The sequence below is a fragment of the Patiria miniata genome, unplaced genomic scaffold, assembly GCF_015706575.1.
Source record: "Patiria miniata isolate m_02_andy unplaced genomic scaffold, ASM1570657v1 HiC_scaffold_16, whole genome shotgun sequence".
In the NCBI taxonomy this organism is placed as follows: domain Eukaryota; kingdom Metazoa; phylum Echinodermata; class Asteroidea; order Valvatida; family Asterinidae; genus Patiria; species Patiria miniata.
In genome coordinates, this window is record NW_024037054.1 from 1,197,242 (window position 1) to 1,224,500 (window position 27,259).

Below are 27,259 nucleotides of genomic sequence, written 5' to 3' on the forward strand. Positions count from 1 at the left end.
TAGACAGTTTTTTTGTTCTCTGGGTACGTGGCCTCCATAAAATCAATGGGGGGTGGGGGTGGGGGGCTCATATCATACAAAATATTTCAGAATGTGCAAATCGAGCCATGCTAACCTCACCCACAACAGTTGCATCCACTGAGCGCTTCTTTAGCAAACTCAATTTCTTAAAGATTACTCTGCGGACCAGGGACGTAAATCGAGTGTCTTGACAATGCCCGTCAACTAAGATGGGAGGAAACCACCAGCAATCTGAACTTCACACACTCAAGTCCGAAAAGCTTGAACCTCATTCGCCATCTCGGCTCTGATCAACAACCCCCCCAACTCAACCAGACCATCAGTCAAACCAAATGTAGTAGCTAGCCATCTCATCAACGTGGGCAAAGCTCCGATTGACAAAAAGATCAAACATGAGATTACACAAGAATGGCATTCATTCAGGAAGTCGAGACCAATAGACCAAACTCCCCAGGATACAACATCCACCCCGAATTCCATCTGGGACATGCAGCAAGAAACTGACTAGCACTCTTCCTTTCACAGGTTACTTTGGAGAAAAGTCTTCCCAAAACCCGGAGAACTGCTAAAACCATCACCATCCCAAAACCTGGGAAGGACTAAAAACTGGCTTCCAGTTACCATCCAATCTCCCTTCTCTCAATGTACTACAAACTGTTAATCTGTTAAAGTGAACCATCCTCCAGCAGATCAAGCCAACGGTTGAGTTTGTACTGCACATCGAGCAAGCGGGATTCCGTTCCAGCCCTCACCATCTACATCAAAAACGGATACCAGCAACGCTTAAAGACTGGCGCTGTCTTCCTTGATCTAACTGCTGCATACGATACTGTGTGGCACAAAGGTCTGGTAGTTAAAATCTCCAAATCCCCACACGCTCGGCTGTCGACACAGTTGAGCTGCTGTTGCAACAACGACGGTTCCATGTTCACTTGGGAGACACTAGCAGCTCCTGGAGAAGACAGAACGGCCTGCCATAAGGATCGGTACTGGCACCCATTCTGTTCAACCTGTATACAGATGACCTCCCAGCTACCATGTGCGGTAGTTCAACTATGCCGACGACATCTGCCTAATCCAGCAAGCAGAAAAGTTTGAAGACCTCGGCTCCACCATCAACAACCACATAGCCAAGATCAGCAAATACTGCGAACACTGGTGACTTCAGCCCAGCATAGCCAGAACAGTATCTAGTGTTTTCCACCTGCACAATGCCAGAAGTGACCAAGAGCTAGACATTTTTCTCAACAGCAATCATCTGAGCCACGTCTCTAGACCCACTTATCTTGGCGTCACCTTGGACCGAACACTCACCTTCAAATCTCGCCGTACGACCTGGGAAGCAAATGCAAAGTCACTCCGCTCATCAGCACTAGCTCTCTGCTACTCAGTGGCTGAGTACTGCGCTCCAGTCTGGAGGAACTCTGCCCACACCAGCCTTGTCGACGTCCAACTGAACAACACCATGAGGACCATCACTGGTGTCGTTCGTTGCACAAGGACTGACTGGCTCCCAGTGCTGAGCAACATCGCTCCTCCAGACATCCAAAGAGAGGTTGCTACATCAAGGCTGGTCCGCACGATCAAACTTGATCAGATCCAACCCTGAGCTCCCTCTCCTCAGTGACCTGGACTTCCACCCAAGGCCTATACTCAAGTCTAGAAACCCAATATGGTCGAACGTCCCGGACAGCACAGTGACTGCAAAAGATCCATCCGACATCCCGAACAAGTTCCCGGTCACCGACCCCACCATCCAACTACGGGAAATGGACCTTCCCCGACGTCAATGGTGTCTCCTGAACCGGTTGCAAACTGACGCGGGGCCATGCCGCAGCAGCCTATATAAGTGGGGTTACATCTCATCTCCACTTTGTGACTGTGGTGAACCCAGACGATGCGCCATATGATCAATGACTGCCCTCTCTCTTGCCTTACTGGTGGCATCGCAGCCCTTCACTTAGCCGAGGACCCAGCGAGACACTGGCTTACGAACAATACAACGAGATCGCCATAGCATACATCATCATCACAACAAAAAAAGAACCCAAAGAAAATGGAATGTTCAGTTTTAAGAAAACTGGGGCCATATTCATGAAACCTTACTAAATTAGCAGCCAACTAGGCCTTGGTAGGATACTAACATGCCTAGTAGTCTACTATGGAGTTCACAACTAAATTGTTATTCATAAAACCTTACTAAGAACCTTGCTAACTAGTTACATACTAGGGGAATTTAGTTACATACCTGAGTTACTGGAATTGGGTGCTTTTGGATGGAGTGGGCATGTATGGAATGTGATGACAACAGATACAATAGTGTGACAGGTGTATAAGGCTAATGCATCTCCAGCACTTGCGTGGATTAGCAAAAAAAAAGAAGGAAAAAAGTGACCAAGGCCTGTATGTGGTATAGTTATTTTTCTTTTTGTTATCGTATGACAGGTGTAAAGCGCTCCTCAGAGTGCGTCTCATTACGTAACACATTCCTGAATTCCACCTTAAAGCAGGGCGTTGTCTATGCACCAATTCCTTCTCGGTCGAGTAGCTTAACCCCGCAACACTCACACACGCAAGAGCTACAATATGAATACGGAATAGGCTTTGAACCAGGCTTCAAACCAAGACATTTTGCTTGCTTTACAGAACTTATCAAGCTCTATAGATTCCAACGTTGAATAGGCTTTTAAAAAGCAACGAACGTCAGCAGATATTCCGTTCGAATTCAAGAGCAACGGCAACAAGGACCAATTCCGGCACGTGAAAAAAATCGCTGCATTCGCCAATTCAGCACTAACCTCAATCAGCCTCAGCGATTCGGATTCGACTAAAGGGTTGCTTGGCCTAATCCTTAAAGCCGTTAAGGAGCGTCAAAAGCTCATCAAGCTAGCCAACCGTTCCGCCCAAGGCTAGGCCACAGTGAAGGAGTATGTCGCAGACGACCTCGCAGATAACTCTGACGACGAAAAAAGACTCAAGAAAGCTGAAGAATCTGCAGCAAACAAGAAGGCTTAGACATCCAAGAAGGCCAAGACCAAGAATCGCACCACTCCTGCACGGCAGTACGGTACGGCTCCTTATTCTTTTCGCCCTTTTAGCAGCTCATTACGGGCAGAATTTGGCACACGTTTCCAGTGCGGCATCGCCGGCCACGTTAGAACCAACTGCCCTTCACTACGAGCCCTCCGACAACCCAGACGAGTTCCCGTTGCAACCCCTGCAACACCCGACACAATGGGACATTACAGATTGGGAAACAACAGAACCAGAGACCACCAAGCAAGTCCCGTTGGGAGTGAAAGGTAAACTCAAACCCTGTATTTCATATTGGAGAGATTCTCTCCGCGCTAGTCAATTCGTACTAGATGTCTTAGATTCTGGTTACAAGATACCGTTATATTTGGAACCCCTACCGGTTTTCTTAGAAAGCAATCATTCTAGTTTGAATAACTCTCATTTTGTTGAGACCCCTATTGCCGAGTTAATTCAGAAACTTTGCATTGTGTCAACTAGTTCCCCTCCTTATTGTTGCAACCCTTTGACGGTTGCGGAAGGAAAGAAGTAGCGATTGGTATTAGATTTGCGTCACCCGAACAAATACATTTGGAAGACAAAATTCAAATACGAAGATTTGTATCACATTGCTCCCTCACTCGACTTCAGTCAAGTTTATTTTACCTTCAATCTCGAATCCAGATATCATCACCTGGACATTTTCCCTCCGCACCAGAAATACCTAGGGTTTTTTATGGTTACACCGCGATTCCATCCGTAGATATTACATCTTTACAGTGCTTCCCTTTGGCTTAAGCAGTGCATCCCACATGTTCACCAAGCCCACCAGACCACTGGTTCATCACTGGCGCTGGTGTGGCACACAAGCTTTCATGTACATAGACGACGGTCTCATCATTTCCATCGACATCAATTCCGCACACGCAAACAAAGCCTTTGTACAAGACACAATCTCTCGCAGCGGATTCGTTCCCAGCAAAACAAAATGCAAATGGAACCAGTCGATAGGCTGCAATACTTAGAGCTCATCATAGATTCCACAAGTTATAGGTTCAGCATCCCACAAACAAAGTTGACTAAAGAACTAGCCACAATTGCTGAGATCCAGTCGGTCCATTAAGAGCGCACTCGGGTACCAGTTAAGCTGATAGCATGCTTCACTGGCCAAATTAATTTTATGTCATTAGCCCTCGGACCAGTTGCAAGATTAATGACACGTCACTCATACAGAGTTATCCAATCCCGATGTACTTGGCACAATCAGATATGTCTGAGCGACGGCGTTCTCGTGGAGCAAAATTTTTGGGCAATGAACATCACCTCACAGAATGGTTTCACAATCAACTCTCAGCTCGCTCCTTCTTTGACAGTTTACTCAGATGCAAGCGGTTTCGCGTACGAAGGTCATGTAGAAAATTGCCCGGCTATAAAATTTCATGGCACTTGGCGCGAGTCCGAGCACAGCAACAGCTCAACATGGCGAGAGTTGGTCACAGTTTATCGCGTCCTCAGTGAACTAATGGGCTTGGTTTCAGATAAAGTCATTAGATAGTACTCTGACAATTCCAACGTGCCAAATTATCACGTGTGGTAACATTAAGCCCGATTTGCATGCCCTCTCAATATCCATATTCAACTTGACGAACAAGCACGGACGTATTTTATTGCCCGAATGGCTTCCAAGAAACGAAAACAAGATGGCAGACAAAATAAGCAAATTCCGCAATTTCGACGACTTTGATAACGCCATTGGCCAAATAGGCCATTGATAACGCATCCTTTAGTTTCATAGATAAGCTGTGGGGACCACATTCAATCGATTGTTTTGCTTCACCGCACAATACTAAGCTTAGGCGCTTTAATGCAAGATTTTGGTGTAAGGGAGTTTGCGGTGTAGACGCGTTTTGTCAGGACTGGGGGAGCGAAAACAATTACTTTTGTCCCCCAGTTTCCCTCATACTGCAGGTCAGAAAGCGCATACTTGCCAGCAAAGCAAAAGGCACCCTTGTAGTTCCACATTGGCCCACGGCCTCCTTTTGGCCACTTCTGTGCCTGGATGGTGTGAATTTCAACGCCAAGGTAGTAGACTGGAGGCTAAAACATGTCTCTTTCAACCCACCTTCCATGGGATCTACCACAGTGTTTCAGAGATTTCCGATATTTCATTGTCTATTTCTGCGATTTGATTTCGATGAACTTAAGTCTTCTCAGACAAAACATGTATCGATGATTAGTATGTTTATGTACTTTCGGCTTTTAATGCCAGTGCTGAATTGCAGTACAGTTGAACGGTTATTTCCAACCGAAGACAGTGTACAGGGGTTTTTACGCCCGCTTTTCCCTTTCTCTGACTTTCTCTCGGGTATGTGCGAGGCAAGCAGTTCAACCATACCAAATGTGCTCAAACAAATTGTGCCTAAATTGTGATTTTATTTATTTGTATTTAACATGAGGGAGATTTAGAAAAGAAAATCATTTTCTTACGGAAGTATGGAGGAAGAAAGTATACTGCAAGTAAGTGAATCAACATCAAATTCTCTAGCAACTGCATAGAAGGCAAAAATGGCAAGGAAGGAAAACTATTCTCAAGAAGAGAACTCTTTATGGCAGACAAGTAGGTCTATGAGGAATTAAAAGATATTATTGATGCTAAGCATAAGGATGCAAACACTAACAATAAAAAGAAAGATGCATGGGCAGCTATTCTCGGCCAACACAGTGCAAGATTTCCACAGGTTGAAAGATCATTGGATGATTTAAAACTAGATTATCCAAATTAAAACCCGAGTCAAGAGAATGCCTGTCAAGTATGAGGAAGTCCAAGAAGGCAACCGGAGGGGGAGAGCCACCTAAAGAGCCAAGTCTGGCACAACAAACAATGATATAGTTGCTAACTAGTGACTTAGAGTTGCCCTGAATCTACACTAATTTTAGTAAGAAACTTAGAATGTAACTAGCATTAGCAATGTTTCATGAATACCAATTAGTTACCAACTAGGCTTAGTAAGCAACTACATGCCTATTTAGTAACCAACTAGGCTTAGGCCCCCCCGAAAAAGTCTCCGGTTTCTCGTATGCATGCGCGTCGCCGTAGCCATGCGCGTCGGCAAAATGAAAAAGTTGTTTTTTCAATGAAAGATGATGTCTCAAAACCGCCAAACTCACTGGTTTGACTGGAATACTGCTGCTGCACAATTTTAACGTGTTTTTAGATTTGGGTTATGGTCGAGAATAAGCTTTATGTGGCCTCTCTGGACTCCCATATATTTGCACTAAGTTTAGTCGGGCACCATTTGCTGTCATCAGCACACATTTGAAGCAAAAAAATCAGGTAAAAAAAATAATAAAGCCGCGTCGCCGCATCACTTTTTGGGCAAGCTCCATACCAGAAACCGGGGACTTTTTTTTTTGGCCTTAGTAAGGTTTTATGAATATGGCCCCTGGAAACTTAGGACTTTAGTCAACCCCCCAGCTCTTACTCAATTTTGTTTTTCATAGAAATACATTAACAATAATGTGCAAACTCCCCCTGCTCTGACAAACCACAAAATAATGACAATTATACCGGTAATAATATCCCCCTGTGCACACACTTTGGTTAGAGCCAGCTCAGTTATGGGGGTATTTGTACACTGTTCTTTAGTATAGTGTTGATAATCGTCGGATTTGAACAGCGCCCCCATTGAAAATATGGTACGAGCCCCCCCTCCCCTATTGAGTTTACGGAGGCCTAGTGTCCAGAGAAAAACCTCCTGTCTACATTTCAGCACTGATTTGTTGATGAAACACCTCGCACCAATTCCTGGATCCGCCTCTGCCTGAGGAGTAAACGTATGACCCGGCGGGCAGTTGCTGATATGAGACGATAGGCCAAATGGCGTATTCACCTCAAATGGCCTTCAAGTTGTAGGAAGAGCAGCCAGCCAATGATTTCAGGCAACCATGATGAAAGGAGGTTAGTAGCTGTGCTGGTTATTGTCTATTCCAAGAGCTTGGAATGGTAATTAATTCAGGAAACAATGAACAAGTGCTCACATAATCGCAATACTTAGCTCTTTCATAAATGAAATTTGCATGATCTATTCAGATTAGCTGTGACATAATTCTATTCCATTTGACTTTGATAAACAAATTACTCACCCTGTATAATTTATTAATTTAGATTGTTAAAATATGTACAAAAAGTGTGCGTATGCAGTGAAATGACAAAAGAGGGGCAATTTATGTATTGAACTGGGCGATGATATGTCTTGGTGTTGATAATCATTTGATATTAATGCCAATCGGCAATTTGACTTCCACACCCCCCAATAAAAATACCCCTACACACCTGGCTGAATGTGTCAATTTTTGGGGCCAAAACTGTTGCCCAGCACACCAGAATGGTGATCATTTTTTAATAACCAATAGGATTTGCCAATTCAAACCCAAATTGCCATTAATCTGTTTGTTTGTCTATGGTTTTCTATGCGCTTGCCTTTGAACTTGAGGCAGACAATCTTGAATAATATGCAAGATCAAAAGTCAACACTTGGTGCCATCATACTTTCAATCTGGGAAAGACTCCAGGGTAGGAGCTTTATTGTCCCTTGGTTTGCTTGCTCCCAACTTTTATATAACCATCTGACACCTTGCGCTGGATACCGTCCAACCCCAATGTAGAAGATCTTGTACCATCTTGTGCCGCTTACTCGTATTCCTGATCGAGTATTCTCCCAGAGGGGCACAGCTGACATCCAAGCATGTGTTCTACTCCAAGAAACCCGCCCCTGTTTGTTCCACCTTTTGGGTTCTCGTGGCACAGGCTTCATGCTTGCATGAGACAGCAGTCAACCACTCCTTCCACTTCACTGGGAGGTTGCTGAAACAGAAAAGAAATATCTGGCAGTGTTGTGTGGAATTTGTGATCAACTGCTGTACAACTACAGATTTCCACTTTTCTGTCCTATATCGTATTAGGGTTGCCTGATCTTTCAGATGGTTTGCTTGACTGGGACATGTATATCAGCATCGGCCTAGTACTTTCTCTCCCTTAACAAGACCAGCGGTCCAGAGTTATTTCCGCCTCTCCGATTAACACTAACATTACATATGCTTCATTCCTTTAACCATATCCATTGCATGTGGAACAGAAATGTCTCTATCATCAATGTTATATAGTTTGTGCCACTATAAATCGTAACAAAAGGTTTAACAGGTTCAATTTGCACCATTCGTAACATTCAATTTTGTACTTCACCCAACAAAGTAGTAACAAAAACTGAACTGTTCCTCAACATTAACAAGATGCAGCGGTAGGGACGGTGAGCGCACTTTATGAAATGACTGCTTAGAAATGCAATACCCTATATAAATCAGTAGAGCTGCCAAAAGCATAACTTATTTCTGTAAGACTGGATCCGATTGGTATCTTTTGTCAAACAGGAGGCATTTGGGAAGTTAATTACCTGATTCGATTAAAATGTGCGTTTCTTTCTCCCAAATATGCTCAACATATTTTTCACAACTGGACTGGGGTCATTCCGTTTTCCCCCCGAGGCGGGATCAACTTGCATCAAGGGCAAACCAATGAAACACATCCAAGCACGGGCAACATGGTTAGCCGCCATAAGTTGCGGATTTTGAAACTGCTAAATGAGACAGTTGTACCATATGGCTCCCGATTGTTGTTGTTCCCTCCTCAACATTGGAAGTGAAATTGAAGGTGCAAATGTGGGAGTTCCAATTAATAAAGTTGACTTCAACCCTCAGTCTCAGCTTATTCATATATATTTATTATATATATTTTTTTTCAAAATAAGCTGGAAAATGTGCCATAGTCTAGAGACAATTAGCTCTGGTACAGTATTAGAAAAGGGGATGGGGGGGGGGGGGGCATGTTTCTGCGCACAAGTTAGTTTTCAACTCACTTATATCCAAAACTGGGGATTCATTACATATAAATTCCATTTATCACACACACACACACAAAATTGCTGAGAAAGAAAATTAGAAAGGTTTCATCTCACCCGGTGTTTGTGTGGCACACCAACTGGTGCTCCTCTGAACTATTGATCCTACCGCCGGGCCTGAATCAATGCTGCCCTGACCGTAAGATCCCATCCCACCTTGGGCAGCTGGTGTTGACCGAGGTACCACCCCACTGTGATGTTCAGCTGTCGCTGGTGAGGGTGTTACACGACAATGCTGTCTGCTTCTTCACGTTGGACTGTGATGACAGTGTTGGTCATTCTTGTTGTGACCATATCAACTACATGTATTGCCGAGTGAGTGACCTCTGATCTCCCAGCAGTAGCTGTCTGTGCCTACCAATATCTTGTCCCTGTCGTCACTGTGCGAGAAGCCATCCATTCCCTTTCTATGCTCCAGTATTATTCTTATTCACTTATTTGTTTCTGTTGAATCTGAGAGTTTTCCCCCGTATTTTGCCTTGCTTACTAAAGCCAGTTAGGCCTACTGATACTTCAACGCACCTGTAGTGTGGCCGTAAATTCTACAGACACAAAAGCTCTAAACGTCCGTCCAGAGAAAAAGTTTGAAGCGAATGGTTCAGTATGTATATTACTCTCCCGCTTAAGCATTGACTTGACCCGCCAGGCTAGCCAGGTTGTTCCCATACTCCAAACCACAAGAATTGATACATTTTCTGGGTCACAAGAAATTACGAATTCCAATTGTTATGCTTACATGTCATCAATCAGATAACGACTGAATGTGTGTGAAGTCCCCACAGTTACGGAACAAGTATGTGTGTACATGTACACCGTCACACATACGTATGGAGCTAGGCACCGCACATTATGTGCGAGAGGGCGCTTAAGTGAGCAGACAACATTTTACTGTAACTTTTTAGTCTCTTTATTCAGCCTTTTTTCCTTCCTATAAGACAAAGTTAATTAAAAACAATGCAAATTTATTCGCTTTTTCAAAATTTACACGTACCTCAATTACTGAGCAAAGTTGTTCTCCAGTTGACAAAGCAGGAACATGTATGTGCGTGTTGAATGTTGAAACCATCTCCATCTGCTGAAGAACTTCCTTCTGACTAGTAGTACCAATAATCAACAGTTTTCGTCCCTAAAAAAAGACCAACAGATATATGTAACATACAGCAGAACTCACTCTAATGAACACAACTGCATCCACACAAGATTGTTCGATAGTGTGTTTGATGATTATAGGCAAATAATGCTCAGTGTCATTGTAATTAGGGAGCCAATGGGGACGTTCATTATAGCCAAATGCTCAGTATAGAGGTGCTTATTATAGTAGGGGTGTGCTGCTAGAACTGATAGCAGTAGATCTTCAGTAAGTTGGAAAGATAAGGTAAACTGTGCAAATGTAAATATGAGCTTGTATAGGGCCAGATCTGACAAATATGTTTTATTCTTTAAATAGAGTCAATATCCACGGATGGTTCAAGTCTGTGCGATTTCAAGAGTTCTACAGTATGCTGATAAAATTTAGATTAAAAAAATCATTGGGACACACTTGGTAGCCATAGAATATCAAGTCTGGGTGTACACGAGAAATGAATATACACTTCTCACTGAATAAACTTTTTTTTTTCAAATTTGCAACAATGTAACTTAGGAGAACCTTGTATCTTGATCCACACATAATCTCTTAGTGTTGGGGGGGGGGGGGGGGGGGGGAGATTAAATTAGTGTATGTAGTCATACATAATTAAAGCCAAACAGGATTGCCAATAAACACCTTACACAAAAATTGAAAATTGTAAATCCAAAATATTTTCAGTAATAGATTGCCAAAAAACAAAACCAAAAAACATAAAAAAAACCAGCCACATCAATTTTACTACTGAAGGAACAGTCTATTTACAAAAATATGCGGTTTCATAAAATGAATAGAACTTTCTGTTCACTTCGTGATATAGCATATTTTTGATTCTCTTCAATGATGTTGTCTATATACCTTGGGAGGGATTTTCTTAAGCAGCACAAGCAAGGCCTGCAGAACAAGATTGGAGAATCTTGGGCCAATTGGCACATAATCTGAGGAGAGATTTAAACAAAATATGCTGAAAGAATCTGTAACGAACACTATTAGGGTGTCAAAGAGAAAGCGCCCCAGTGAGAAAAAAAAAAAAGTATTTAAAAAATATGTGGCTTGTTCCATTTAAAAAAAATAGCTTAGGGATAAAGTACATACAGGGTGAGTCAAAAAAAGCGTTACCCAACCACCAACAATTATATTTCATATTTAAAAAAATATGTAGCACCAAAAATAATAATGACTGGAAAGCCCATTTTATAAGCTACCTTTAGATGAAAAAATTACTGAAATTGCTCAATCCGTTCAAAGAATATCACCATTTAGACGCAATGACCCTAAAACCTGGTTCGTGAAAAAAAAAAACAACAACAATTGATTATGTATTCCTACTGTTTGGAACAACAAAAAAATGTCACAACATAGGCTACTTGTTTCAACAACTGTCAACAACTGTAGTACACAATATCTTTATTAACAACGCTGGTTAGGCAAACAATATGATTTGTAAAATCCACTTTTTTGAAAAGACGGGCCTTCAAAAGGACTTTGTTTAATATTTTTAACTTTTAAACTGAGGTTTTATCGCTGGTGATGTTTGAAGACAATTGTGACGATTCTTGAAATCAATTTTTTTGATAAAAGAGGTTTTAGGGTCATTGTGTTTAAATGGTGATAATTTCAGTATTGTTTTCATCTGAAAGTATTTTGGTATTTTGCTAGAGAATTTGATGTTGATTTTTGGTATTTTTGGTGCTTCACATTTTTTTAAATATGAAATATAATTTGTTGGGTTTGGGTTCTGCTTTTTTGACTCACCCTGTATTATTGACTAGTAACTGTGAACATTTCACATAATTTATGTCCTATATTCAACAGTTATGTCTATTTCAATAAAAAATTCACAAAATTCAACTGTCCACCAATGATCTTTGTACAGTTCAAATACAATGAAACAAGGGCATTTTCCTGCCTTCATGAATGAATGAAAATTTGCACAGGAAAACAGACAAAAATCACCATCATTATTTCAGATAAAAAATTTCCTCATATTAAAACACAAAATCTGAGAGCAATAATAATGTTTCAGTCGTGACAAATGCTTAAAAACCTATTTTGTATCTAAATGCCTGTGTGTGCCCTCACTCAGCTCAATAGCTTCAAGTGGCATTCCATGGACAACTGTAACAATATATTCTTTTAGTAAAATATGTATAACTCTCAGAGCATGAATCAATTTCATTAATTCTTTTTTTTTTTCAAATGAGTGGAAGAATATGCTCATTAAATATATATGCTTTGTTTTTGTGTCGAAAAACCACTAATCCAGGTCGCTTTCTTTTTGACTCACCCTGTAGGAGCTAAGGTTCAATAGTTGATGCTTTAAAAATAAACATTTAAAAAAAAAAACATACATAAGATAAGGTCTGATTGGTATCAAACTTGTTGATTATGGGCAATATTATTTGTATACATGTACATCTAAAACAAAGTAATGTCATGAAGACATCATTCTGAGATTTGCTGTAGGTATTTAATTATTTCAATTTTCAAAACATTTTCAGGATATTCAGAGAGTGCTAAATAATCGAATCATGATGAAACATCCAATAGTGTTAAATCATGCTATCTAATGAAACTTAGGGTATAAATGTGCTATACATGCTAAATACAAAGTGACATCATCATGAAATATTTATTATGAAAAAAGTATGTCAAGGCTATTCAGAATGTTAAGAAATGTCGATCTTTTTCTGAAATTGACCCACCACCACCCAAAATTTCAATCTTTAACCCTAACTTCCTACTGAGTTTTACTAAAAACAGAACCAAGTCTGCCAAAATATATCGCTGGCTCTGCTTCAAATAATGCTTCAGGACCAAATGCGTCCAAATCCACCACAAATCCACCACTGCTATCTATATAGGTAGATTATGATGGACTTGGTACTCATGGCTTGCCAACCAAAATCCCCCAATGGGGGTTTGGATTTTGATGGAGCTGGGAAGGTTAAGGTTAAATGTTGAATGAATATTTCATATATCCTATACACTGAAGAACATAGTAATTCTTCAAGTGAAGCAGATAATTTAGGTCAATGCTCTCTCAGCTCAAGAGTTTCCAATGGCTTTTCCAGGCTTCCAGCATGCAAATTTGTAGTTGAAACAAGCACACAAAACTCAGTGAACAATGTATTTCAGCGTTTTTTTGATGACACTATATTTAAAAAAAACAACACTCAAATTAAATGGTGATTTCTGCTTTGTGTCCTAGATCCAGGGGAATCTTGCACAAAATACACGCGTGATGGCGGCCATTTTTATCGCCAAAAAACATGTCAGTGCTACACTAGTCTTCAAATCAAGCCTCCACCGAGCGACCACCACTGATGTCCCGAACCGTGTTGTACCGCCATTTGAAACAAGGTGGACTATCAAGACGTGGAGGTGAGGCTGGCTATTGAAACAAGGTTAACCGATGACAACGAAATTAACAGCACAGACATGACAGATGAACTTGAAGAGGCTGCTGGGTATTTTAATAAAATGTCCCCTTCTTCTTTTTATTGTTATTGTAAGAATTTACTATTATTCTTCGTCTTGTTTATATTCTTCTCAACAAATTCTTCTCCAGAACTGTTTGTCAAAATGAAAACATATATGAACTTCAAATGTCAATACATAAATGCACAACCCACTGAAAATGTGCTTTTTTGCAATTACGTCATCATGACGTCATCGTGGGTCACGTGACATCACTTAAAAAAGTAATAAATTTAATCTTTGAAATTCGGTATAAAATCAACCGTGAGAGACCGGAACTTGAAGATTGTGGGAACCAACATATTACATGATCTTTATTTTATCTTGTGTGTGTCAAATCACGTGACCCTTCCCCTAATAATTTGAAAGTGGAAAAAGATATGAAATTGCTTTCAATGATGTTAGTGTCTGGCTGTGTTGACCTTTCCAAAAAATGATTGGTGACGCCATGAAGAGTTGGAGCGCCTTCTAGTGGCAGGTTAAAAAATGTCAAAAATGCATTTTCAGTAGGTGTGTGGTGAAGTTTGCGGTAATTGGCTCAAAATTATTGTGTATGATGACCTTAACCCTAACCCCCTAGGCCCTTGTTGCTTACAACCATCCTCAATCCTCCAAAATCCTCTGAAAATTTTCCAAAATTTTGCAACTCCGCCTAAATTTTTCAAAATTGTCAGACAGTCCTGCCTCAAAATGCATTCATCCTCAATCCTCCAAAATCCTCCTCATCCCAAAACTTTGCACTCGTGTTTAAATGAAGGATAACCAACGCCAAATCCTTCAAAATCATCAAACAGTCCTGCCTCAAAATGTATTCATCCTCAATCCTCCAAAATCCTCTTGTGCTTCAATCACCATTCATCCTCAATCCTCCAAAATCCTCATGTGTTTCAATCATCATTCATCCTCAATCCTTCAGAATCCTCATTTGATTCAATCACCATTCATCCTCAATCCTCTAGAATCCTCCAAAACCGCCAGGAGGATTTTGGAGAAGTGAGGTGGGTTAGGGTTAATGTAGACAAGACCGGAGCGCGAAAAAAAAATTGATTACGTCATCGGACCGGAAGTTACAATGAAAAGACCTTCAAACCTTAAAAAATTGGCAAAAAGTCAACCGTGAGAGATATAAGTAAGATTTGGCTACATATAGCACAGTCTTGAACTTTCTGGTAATGACGTCAGAATGACATCATCAAGTATCTCATATTACAAGCAATCAAAGATTTCTAGATTTAATCTTTGAAAACCATTAAAAAATCAACTGCTACAAATCTGATTTTGTTTTTTATGGCAATCGATACAATATTGCAGGGTCTTCATTTTTGGTATTAAGAGCAAAAATATATGACCCTTCCCTCCGGTCGAAACTGGAAGTGCCTTATAATTTGAAATTGGCAAAATATGTGAACTTGCTTTTAAGGATGTGAGTGTCTGCCTAGGCTGTACTTTAGAAAAATATTAGAGCGCCCTCTAGCGGCATGTTGACTAAGTCAAACATGGATTTAAACATGCATTTTGAGTTGATGTGTGTGGCAAAGTTTGCGGTTATCAATGGCCCAACACCGTGTGGTTGTTCCTACAACCTCTAGTTTTTTTCTATTACTTAAATTTTCAATTAACTGAATTTCAATTTTCGGTTATTTCCTTTGCCCCCCCCCCCCCAATTCCAAGAAAAAAGATTGAAATATTTAAACAGTGACTACTCTGAATGGCCCCTTAGTTGTGGAATGCTGTACACAGCACGTCTGTCACATTATGAATAAATGGATTTAGATAGCTCTTTAGATAATAGGCAATACAAAAATTTAAGGAATGCATTTATGAAACATAACTTACCAAGAAGTCTCTCGATATCATCAACAACCACACAGCTGAGTTCCGACTTGTAAGCATCCTCGAAGATCTAATCAAAACATTTTGAGAAACTTTAGAGCAATATCAAACATATATGTACCTACAGTTATATTTATGTATGCAAAACAAAATGCTGAATTGTGATATTTAACCCTAAAAGGGCGGGGGGGGGGGGACGCCCCTCAGCTTTATCCGCTATACCCTTGAAAAAAAAAAATTCCAGCAACCTGAGCTTTCCTGACTTTTGGGCCTCGAGTCTTACGCATCTTTTGATACCAGAAACATAAAATTGGGACCATGGGTTGCCACGCAGCGAGAAGTTTTCCGGCGCCGTGAAAACTTATTTCCCCATATACGTAGTATATAATGAAGGGTCACTAGGTCCTGAAATCCCTGAAAATTTCATGTTTTGGATCATTTACATATCCTATTTCGAACATCTAGTTCAAAGGAAACCAACCTAATGTCTTACCGTTCCCGAGAAAAGATGGAAAAAAAAACTTGGTTGTTTACATGGGACACAATGGAGTACGAATACGCTTTTCTTGTCGTTTTTACTTTCAGTCAATGTACATACGATATGTATATACACAGCACCCTGCTTGCGAACAGCACGCGGTGACCAATCACCAACGCACAAAATATGGTTCCTTACATGTCCACAAAGGCGAACACTTTACGGATGATATTACAATCAAAACAACTCAAATTTTTTGGGGTCGCAAAAGTGGACCCCGAAATTCGTTCACACAAGCATAATACAGGAATAACACAAAGACGCCCAATTTTTGAAGGATAGTTGTGTGGATGTTTATATCCTACTTTTAAATGTTCTTTCAGATTAACATCAATTCATTCAAAGCGCGTCTTGTAGCCCAATTTGGCTGTTCTAGGACCCAGTGTCCCTTTAATTAGCCATAATTCCAAAACCCTTTGACCTATAGTCATGACATTTCTTGGGTATGTTCATGATAAGTTTTCTATGCATGTACCAAGTTTCATAATTTTTCCTCACTCAATGGCCGAGATTTTAGGGGGAGGGGCGGTATCCCCCCCCCCCCCCTTTGCTGGCTGTGAGATGGTCAAAATAACCTGGCCCTTTCAGGGTTAAACCTTCAGGAATTAAAGTTTTGACTGATACAAGATTCCTCATAAAAGAGAAGATGACTCATACAGGGAGTCCCAATAATCATTGTGCATAAAGAAATCGCTGATTTTCTCAACAGTTGGACAGACTGGCTAATCAAATTCAAGCCAATGGTCTCGTTTATAATTGGTTAAAATGCAACAATGCAAACCAGAGATATCTTTCATTTGGTAAGGATATGTATTTTTGACATGCACAATGTAATTTCAACACTTAGTATTTGCTTGTTTTTACCAATTATTGGGTTATTGGTTTGTGTTAAGCAGAGCTTGAAATACTGAATGGTCTTTATGTTGCATTTGGATAAATAAATACATCAAAGTAGAAACAGCATATCTACAAGGGTGTTTATTTGATTGTTCATCGAAGAAGATTATTTAAAAGCACGTGGTAACTGCTCTAAATGCAAATAACTCGAGCGTCAACGTTGTTTAGACCCTTTTATGTTCTTTGTTAACATGCTTAAAGGGAAGATAAAACATTTGCAAACATCACAAAACAAAATGATCAAATGATCATGAAATACCTTACTGGATTGTTAGGGAATGACAGTCTAAAGCATCCTGTAAAATCGTGGCTCCTGGGTGTGCTGACATTTTCAAGAAAAATTGTATCTTTCCAACGCTGGTCGGCCGACCAGCGTTGGAGAAAACTTTTTTGTTTAAACTGCTCCTAATTTTTTCTAATTAGTTATTCTGCATTTTCTTTGCAATTGATTACACACCTGTGAAGGGGTACAAAACTGCTAGACTGATTATCTGACCTTACGATTCCCCAAAGTCTATAAATTGCCCCAATTCATCTTAAGTGGGGTCAGGGAACCAGACTACAAGAACATGATTGTTTTTCTTGAGTTTTCCAGCATCTACAAGCCCAAAACATGAAACAAGTCATTTTAAAAATATTTGCTATAACATACTGATCCCCAAAATTCATTTATTTCTGAAAATTGCATCAAAAGACAATCGAATCAGCCTGAAGTCAATCTGCCATCCGAGTCGAATTGAAATCGCAAGTTGGAACCGCAAAAGGGCTCGGGAGGCCGTCCGCGCCGGGTCGATCCGCCAGGGCCGTGGACAGTCGGGCAGCTGGTTAAGTCACCGGAGTAATGTGGAGAAATACCACGACGATGCATTCATTGGCTGTAAAATCCACGGTAGAATGGAATCTTTGTCTCAGAGTTAAAAAGGAACCCAAAAATCCTTCAAAGAATGTGGAGAAATCCCACGACGAGTACCCATCGGTAACACAAGGTCGCTTAACTGGTTAAGAAAGTGCGCCCTCTGTTGGGTAAAACCACGACAAGCACATACATACGTGTGGCGACTCCTTGGGATAATTTTTCCATTGTCTTGGGAATTCTTGGGAATTTTCCATTTTGATGTGTGGCTACGCTGCACCATGTGTCGATATCGCGTGGCAGTACAGTCCTTGTTGAGTTTCTCATATTTCAATTCAGTTCATTTCATTGCACAGTGTTCACTATAAAAGTACATCAAACCTTATTACTTGTATTTCTAAAGTCAGAATGTAATGAAATATTAAATACATGCAAAAGTCCACTTGGTGCCGAAGGCGATGGAGAAAATCTCGGGCTCGCCCAGGAAGCTTGATCATGGTGTGCACTTGCGTGTAGATGAAGATGGCAGGGTCGGGTGGTGCCCCGCCTCTGTGACAGGGCAGGCTGGTCGAATTACTGAGGGTGTCGAACGCCAAGCCTCGCCTACCCGCAAGCACATGAGTGTCGATCTCTGTTTGTTTGTTTTATTCTGCTGCTTGCATGTGCTCTTGTAGACTGTCGAATGTGCGGGATTTTTGGGGAACCTTGCAGTGACTCTCGCTGGAGAGAAGTGCCTGTTCTCGGGGTATTTCCTAACGTCGAACCCAGGGATTAGACCCAGTCGTAGTCGCTTGGAGTATTGGTTGGAGGGTGATTTCCCAGAAGAATGACTCGAGCTAACAGTTTTCTTAATTTTACTATTTTTGGCAGAGTCCACCATGTTTTTACAAGCACAGCGAATACGGTTAAATTGTACGTGTTGACGCTACGCGTCGCTGTAAAAACTAGGAGTCGTCTTTGTGTAACAGGGCTATTTAAGGGACATGTAGTGGGCGCCGAGGGTGAGGCTTGGGCGCTATTCTTTTCAGCGAATGTTTGTGCGCATACGCACTGATATGCAAATGTAGGTAAACATAGGTGAGATGTTTTCTGAAATGGAATGTTAAAATAAATTGTATTGTAATTTGTTCTCGGTCAAAGCCTGTTTTGTTGTAAACCGACCGGACTATTTTGCCGGATTCACCCACAGAGGGAGCTGGTGGCCAGTGGATAGCATGGATTCCACGTTACTGGTCACTGAACTTCGAGACTATCTTTTCTGATTGCCAAACATTACGTTGTCTCTTGAAGACATTTGGGGTTTATATAAACTCATGTTTACGACACTGTGAAGAAATAAATCAAACACATGAAGACTGAAGATACTCTACTTATATTCTAAACTACTAAAACTCTTGGACAAATGAATGAAGGCTAGGATATTTCACTGGAAATGCACAGAAAAATATCACATCCATCTTCGAATGCCGCTAAGAGAAAAGAGAAAGAACATGGTGGGTACACTGCAGGGTACGATGGGTAGGCAATTGTGTGAACTCTGAGCGAATGAATTGTGCCCTCTGGGGAAATATGCATCAGTAGTGGCTCTATGGGTAAGTAGAGTACAGCAGACCACCATAAATACAAGCCAAGTCGTCACTGATCAATACGCCATCACATGCTAGCTGGTTTGTGTAGAAAGTACCAGCATGCACAACGGCATGTCCATAAACTTGTTGTTTTGTTGCACGTAAGGACAGACGAATTATTGAGGATTATTGATTTAACATTTTTAAGTGCCAAATTTTCCATACATGCTCCTCAATGCCTTAGCTTTCAATTTTTGATAGGAACTAACTCATCCAATGACATTATGGCAGCCATCTTGGATTTTAAAAATGGCGGCCATTAAAAACCTTTATCTACCAATATCTCATCTTCTAAGCCACTTAGGATTAAGGTTTTGGTGTCTAAACATACATTTTCAGGGTCAAGGAATTCAACTGTACCATTTGGGATAGAGTCAAATGGTTAGTTTATCCAAATACAGTATTGTGGCCACCTTGTATTTGAAACATGGCTGCCATTTAGAACCTAAATCTCCGAATACGTGCATTGCATCTTTAAGCCACTAAGGATCTAAATCTTGGTGTCTAACCATATATTTTCAGGGTCATGGAACGCAACTAAACAATTTGGATTAGTACTACATATATTTGGGATCATGTCAAATGGTCAGTTTGTCCAGATACTTAATACGGCGGCCATATGGTTTGCCGTAAAAGGACCAACACTGGCCCGGTTCAGGCTATGTACCCTTTTGCCATTATGGTTTGACTTGAAAGGGCCGGCACCGGTCCCATTCAGGTTGTGTACCGTCTTGCCATTATGGTTTCCCATAAAGGGAGCAACACTGGCCCGATTCAGGCCTTTTACCGTCTTTTCATCATGGTTTATCGTAACAGGACCTGCAATGGCCGGTTCAGGCTGTGCGCCATCTTGCTGTTATTGTTTGCCTTAAAAAGACCAGCACTGGTCCGATGCAGGCTCTGAAAAGTGTTACCATTACCGTTTGCCATTTAATAGGGCGAGCACTGGACCAATTCCGACTCTGTGGTGTCTGTACCATTAACACGGAACCGGTTTGGGGCAATCGAGCCAGCATTAGCCCGCTTCTGCTCTTGTACCGTTTAAACTGTATGGTACTGCCACAACAAACCCATGATTAGATGGTATCAGCCCAATACCGTCCTGTTTACTGGGTCAATGCCATCTTTGAACCTAGGCAGTTAGAAATCTCTGGCACTACAGGATGTGATACAACTCTGCCTCTCCACAACTACATGCAGCTGAACCACTTTTGTAGCTCCATTTCTTTAAGGCGAGTCTGTGATTGGCTAGTCCTGGTTCTCAAGCGGCTGATTGAACCCATTGAACCCATGTCGATGTAGCCCCAAAGAAAACCTGACACAACCCGTGTATTTCTTTTATTAATAAACAGATAACCATATTATTTTATTCTGAACGTATTATACAAAACAACGCAAGCACACCATGCGGTATATAAAACAAGAAGAAAACGACACACCTCGTGTTTGACTTCTTTATTAACAAATCAACAGCAAATGTACTCCGTACACTAACCTGTAAATGTAACAAAAACAAAACCTGGCACTCTACCAGAAGTACCGAATCTTGTAGTATAACTCACGAAAGAAATAACTCACAAATTTCTTTCAAACTGTAAAAAAAACCCACTCTAGCAGAGGATACGTTCGTAGTCAAAAACACGTCCATCTTCCATGAATGCTAGAGAAAAGAGGACGAGTTGGCCGTAGGCGGGAGCGGGGGCGGGCGATGGAGGGCGCCCTTGTGTGGTATTAAAATCTAGCGTGGAAGCCTAAGGCATAGAGAAATATGCAAAATGTAGGGTTAACAGGTAAGGGAGTCCCTGAAATGGACTGACATGGTTAGTTGCTTCCCTGTCATTCCCTACCCCTGACGAGAGGATCCACCACCCCTAAGGAGGACGTTAGAAGCGGCGTCCACCTGGTCGTCGATGTAAGCCACATCACTGATTTTAGAAAATAACATCGGAGTTTCTCTGAGGCTACCAGCATCTCAAGTATGTTAATGGAACTTGAATGATGCTCACACAGGGCCTCACCAACCTGTTACTAGATGTGAGTGGTGGGTAGTCAACTGCCAGGGTAAAATGTCTGCCATGACAATTAGTGAAGAGGCACACCCCTGTGAGGTTTGCAACGTTGAACCATCACTGAAGGCATTGCACAAGTCAGGGCATGACCTGCATTGGATGCAGTGATGACTGTGCTAGTACAAGGAAAATAGGTGAATGTCACCACTCTCGGTTTCCACAGCGCAGCCCAATCACCTTGACTATCTGAGCAGAGGCCAGGAGTGAGGCGAAAAGGCTGAATGGGGCCACCATGAATTTGCAGTGGGAATCTTTGTTTGAAACCGCAAAATTCCCAGTGCTCTGGCCTGATAGGAAGTTGCTGTTGGGTACCCTTCAGGTCAGGTCTGTTCCCCATGCTGATATGTCTGAAAATCGACTAAATCTCATAAAAATCTCCCTAAGGGAAAAACGTAAAAAACACTGTGTTGGCCCGATGGTATTGATGTCAGCCTTAAAGTCTGTACAATGAGCTCACACGGGACAGACAGGTGGAGGTCGTCATGAGTCAGGTAAGTCACTCATAGTAGTCATCAAAAAAATAACAACGTTTGTTGAAACCCCTCAGCCGAAGTTTGTCAAAAAAGGGCAAACTGACATTCCAAACTCAAAAGTCTCATTTCTAACTCAAGTTATCATCCGGAAACCATTTACCTTTAATTCACCATGGTGACCTTGACCTTTGACCTTTTGACCCCAAAACCAATCCCTATTTGCCTACTCCCAAGGGCAACCCTTTACCAAAGTTTGACACCAAAGTCTCATTTCAAACAATACAAGAAATGAAATGAAAACTATGAAAACTACCTGGCTGACAGCGCCTCAGGCCCCGTTGGCTGAGCGAGCGCTGGTCGGTCCGATAGCCCGTGCAATAGCCTGTCCCGGCAACCAGTGGACTGCCCCATGCTCGGGGAAGGGCCGGGGGTATAGTGTAGCTCGGGACGGTGTTGAGGGCACGGTGACTAGAGCCCACTGAAGCATGGCAGCTAGTCCCCTCGGGCTGCCCCGTGCTCGGGGAAGGGCCGGGTGGTATAGCAGTGCTCGTACCTGAGCCACGCCTGCCCTGTCGGCCCTTTTTAGGCTTTGCACTGTCACAGCAAGTATGTTTTATATAAACTTTGCCGGAGCATGCCTTTTGTTTGGGTGTTCCGCTTAAATTGACCGGAGAAGGAGATGGCAGTGGCTGAGGGTGCTGGATGAGGGACTGCTGCCTTGGTAACAACGCAGCGTTAATGGCAGAGTCCCCCATGAGCTCGCTCAGTCCCGTGGGAAAGCAATTTTCCCTGGTTTGTGACGGATCGGTTCTCCCCAAATGCTTCACAATAATTGAATAAATATAACAAATAAATCAAGAATCTCTGAAGCGAAGAAAGGGTAGTAAAATGACGAGGAAAACAGGAGCTATTTTACACATGTCCTACCCGACCTGCCGCTTAGTGAAAAGAGGACGCCCACGAGGCACGTATGCTGCGGGGTATTATAGGTAGGGCACAAGAGGGCGCTATTATATAAAACTCTTAGTGGGAAATACCTGCCAGTCTAGGGAATATGCATAAGTAGATTGCTCTACAGGTAAGTTGAGTGAATAGACTGTTAAATACAATAATCCTCAATAATGCAACTGTCCTTATATGCAGCAAAACAGCCAGGTTATGTGATGTGGCTGTGTGCATGCCGGTACATACCAATACGTGCCGACATGTGACGGTGAATTGATCAGCAACAACTTGGATCTTGCACATGAATATGTATCGGGTACATATACAAGATTATGTATGTGACTACGCACATTTTTCATCCAAGGGCACCACCCTTGATCAAGATGGACAGTTCTGACTTTGCATGAGGGGGCTTCCCAAGAAATGAATAAATAAATACCTTTTTAATGGCTTGACATTTAGCACTCTCAGAGTAGCCAACCATATCTTCTGGAGAACAAATCTTCACGAAGGGAAATCCTGATTTCATTGACAGAGTAGCAGCAAGAGCGGTTTTTCCACTTCCAGTGGGACCTGTTAATATAATCACAAGTGAGTGAATTTTCGAGTCAAATACCAAGCCGTAATGATTATGGAAATGGTGTGACAACAGGATTTTTCTCAAAATATGATTATGTGTGACGGACTGAATATGGCCTTTCATCAGTCAGCTGATAAATTAAAAATGAATATTGCAAAATCAGCTGACCAAAATTACTTAAAAATAAAATTGTCATTTATTTGATACTTACAACAGGGAGCAAGATACCTGATTTGAATACTTATATAAGAATTGAGGGGGATACAAGAATACATTTCACAAACCATCCCCCGAAAAAAAAAGCCATCCAATATTATTATTATTATTATCAGACTGCCTTGATCCCAAAAGAAAAAAATGTCATGATATGTTTTGTAATAATCGCTGACTGCTTTCCTCATTTCCATATCTGCGCTAACTTAAAACTTCAACAAAATACCCATTAGCATAAGCTTTCCCAGTGTGTCACAATCTTTTGGTAGTTCTTCATGGCCAGATACGCTTGCAGAATATTTGCTGTCATTTGGTTGCTTTCATGGTATTTTCAGCGTATTCAGTTCTCAAATTCATCAAATTATTCTTTGCTTTATACCAAAGCAAATATTGCTCTACCTCGATCCTGTGGTGTTGAGCAATACGCTCCCACCACTACCAGTGCTCTCACCCTGGTATTGGATCATTTGCAAGTTCAAAAATCTTGCAAATTAGGAACAGTCTGGTGCCTGGCTGTGCTTTAAATCAACATTTATTTATGTATGCAAGGTCTGGGGTAAAAACAGAATAAAGTTTTTGTGGCAACATGTTACTATCTTATCCAGCCGATGTATTACATTACATTGTACATTAACCCTCCTACTACTTAAACAGTCACAGACAGTCAAATTTCCAGTTAATCAATTTAGTTACCAACAGTCAGATCATATGTAAAGCAAGAACTGCGACTAGTCAAATTCAGTCAACAGACCATGAACAGACAAAGCATGAAATTGTAGGTACAGCTGGCTTATCAATCACTCACAGTCAAAGCAAAGCTGTATCAGGTTACATAAACAGTCACAGCCAGTAAATCCTGCTTTATGTAGGCTGGGAATTTGTAACCATTGAAAACAGTCACTTGATTGATTTTGATTGAAAGGACAACTTGGCACAAACGTATGTTTGCATGGGAGGGTTGACAAAAGCAAAATGGAAAGGGATTTATTATGTTTGAGAAGGAATGGATGTAACAATTTCAATAAATCTAAAAACCCACATTATACACGTTGGAAATAGCATTACCATCGTATGCAAAATAAACTGTAATAGGAGTGCATATGATGTCCAGAGATGGCTTAAAATCACATTTTGTCACTACTGCTTATCTGGAATGGGAGAAAGAATGGGGAATTGAAGATAACATTGCAAAGGTGTTGCTCTCAAAAAAAAACCCTCTGTGAACATTAGCTGCAATATTGGCTAAAATATTGGCTAAAAAGCAAATTTCTGATAAACCAGCACTTTAGAATTTACATATTTACATGCCGAGGACACACATGACACACATAGTTACTTCAGGAATGGTCTAAGAATGAAACTTGACACTCAAAACATGGGTTTAGACACCTTACTTGTGTAGTTACGAGTAATATTGGCCGAGATATGCCAAAAACATGGTTTTCCGGTAATGGCGGCACTACTTTGCATATTTCTATGCCACAGACACATGTGGTCACTTCCAGAATAGTTTTATTGTGATCTCTGACCCTGAAAACATGGGTTTAGACACCTTATTTGTTCAGTTATCTGCCATATTGGTTGAGATACAGTGAAAAGTAAATGTTTCGGTAATGGTGGCACTAATTTGCATAAAAACAATACATGGGACATTTTTTGAATTTTTTTAACACAGAAAATCGTTTTCTACGCATTTTTCTGAACTAGGGATGTCGTTTAGAAGTTGATTTCAAAGGGTGCACGATACTCTTTTCTTCCCACCCAACTATACAAGAAGCAAGTTTCAAACCCAGGGCTTACTATTGGAAATGAGGTTGAAAATACACTTACACTTACAATTGATGGGCAGTAAATTAGGCCTCGGCCGTTAGAAACCCCATATCTTTTCGAAGTCTGTCTGGCTCTGACTTGAAGGGATTTCAGTTCTTGGCATTTATGAAATAAGGTGGGAGACTGTTCCATGCATTAACCACTCTCTGCAAGAAGAAATCCTGTCTACATCTTAGTGCTTTATATAGCCTTGGTTTGAACAACTTAAGACTGTGTTCACTTGCGTCTGCGGATGCCAACTAAATATGTCTTGGTCTGTTCTCTCTACCACATTCCTGATTTGAAGGTCTCAATAAGATCACCTCTTGTTCTATGCTGTTCTAAACTATACAGGTTCAATTTCTCTAGCCTCTCTTGACAGTTGAGGTGTTTGATGCCTGGGACTAGTTTTGTAGTTCTCCTTTGAACTTTTCAAGCGCTGCTATGTCTTTCTTTAGTCCTGGGTTCCAGGCTTGGACACAATATTCTAGGTGTGGTCTTACGTATGTCCTGTAGAGTAGAGCAAAACAGTCTTGGTTGATGTACTTGAAAGAACACTTGATAGTTCCGAAGCTGTTCATTGCCTTATGTGCTGCTTTTGTACATTAGGTGCTTGATTTGCAGTTGTTGGTGAGGTATACTCCCAAATCCTTCTCTTGATTAAAAACCTCTAATTTGGTTCCATCCATGTAGTAGTCCACCGTAGGGTTGTTGTTTCCAAAATGCATTGTTTTGCATTTGCCTGCGTTGAACTTCAGTAGCCAGATTTTTGACCATTTTTGCAACTCTTCAATATCCTTCTGAACCTTAGTAGTGTCTTCTGGTGAGTCAACTGGAGTAAATATTTTTGTATCAACGGTGAACATCTGTATGTTTGACTTGACATGGGTTGGTAGGTCGTTTATGTCGAGGATGAATAGTAACGGTCCGAGCACTGAGCCCTGTGGGACACCACTTTGTACATCTGCTTGAGATGAGGCGGCATTTCTAACTGCTACTGTTTGCAATCTCCGCATTAGGAAGTCCTGTATCCAATCTAGTATTCTGCCTTTACACCCGTACACTCTTAACTTGTTTATCCGCCTCTGGTGTGGAACCGAATCAAATGCCTTGCATAGGTCAAGAAATATTATATCCACTCCAGTCCCCTGGTCTAAAGTTGCTGTCACTTTAAAGGTCTCCAGTAGGTTGGTCAAACATGATTTGCCTGTCATGAACCCATGTCGTCTGTCAGAAAGTGCACTATTATCTTCGACGTGTTCCAGTAGCCTGTTCTTGATTACTGCTTCAAGTATCTTACATGGGATACACGTTAGGCTCACAGGTCTGTAATTACCAGCCTTCCTTTTTGCCCCCTTTTTAAAATATGGGTGTCACTCGCGCCAACTTCAACTCTTTCGGCAGTTTCCCAGCATCCAGTGACTTCCAGACTACGATATGTAGCAGTAGTAAACCATGGGGATGAATATTGATGAAAAGGATGCGAGACTTTGAACAAAAATATCTGGGTCGAGAATTAGCCTGACTGATTCTCTGTGAGGAATTTCACCTCACAGAGATTTCTGTTGGAATTAAGCAAGTGTCACCAGCCTGAAGTTCGTTTCTTAGGGCAAGCTGTTACAGCAGCCAGTAAAAATATGTTTTTTCCCCTGTACGCTGATGGAGAGGAGAGCTACCTACTGGCCCAAATGGAGCTTTGGCAAGTGACATAAGGACGGCACCTAGATCCCAAGATGGTATCAAATAATTATTCTTATTATTATTTATTCGCTGCGGCAATCGTAAAAAAAATCACGAAACAAAGATTAGCAGGTTTAACAAAAAGTGC

General features: G+C 41.3%; 1 protein-coding gene across 1 annotated transcript in view; it reads right to left on the reverse strand.

The window, feature by feature from the left end:
* Nucleotides 1-27,259, reverse strand: part of LOC119722623 (vesicle-fusing ATPase-like) — a 236,076-nt gene that overhangs the window by 20,290 nt on the left and 188,527 nt on the right. Inside the window, exons 20-23 of the mRNA XM_038192822.1 lie at nucleotides 23,269-23,402; nucleotides 15,430-15,496; nucleotides 10,972-11,051; nucleotides 9,979-10,113 (exon numbers count right to left, since the gene is read on the reverse strand). Of these exons, the coding sequence (XP_038048750.1) occupies nucleotides 9,979-10,113; nucleotides 10,972-11,051; nucleotides 15,430-15,496; nucleotides 23,269-23,402 (416 nt within the window). The remainder of the gene's footprint in view (nucleotides 1-9,978; nucleotides 10,114-10,971; nucleotides 11,052-15,429; nucleotides 15,497-23,268; nucleotides 23,403-27,259) is intronic.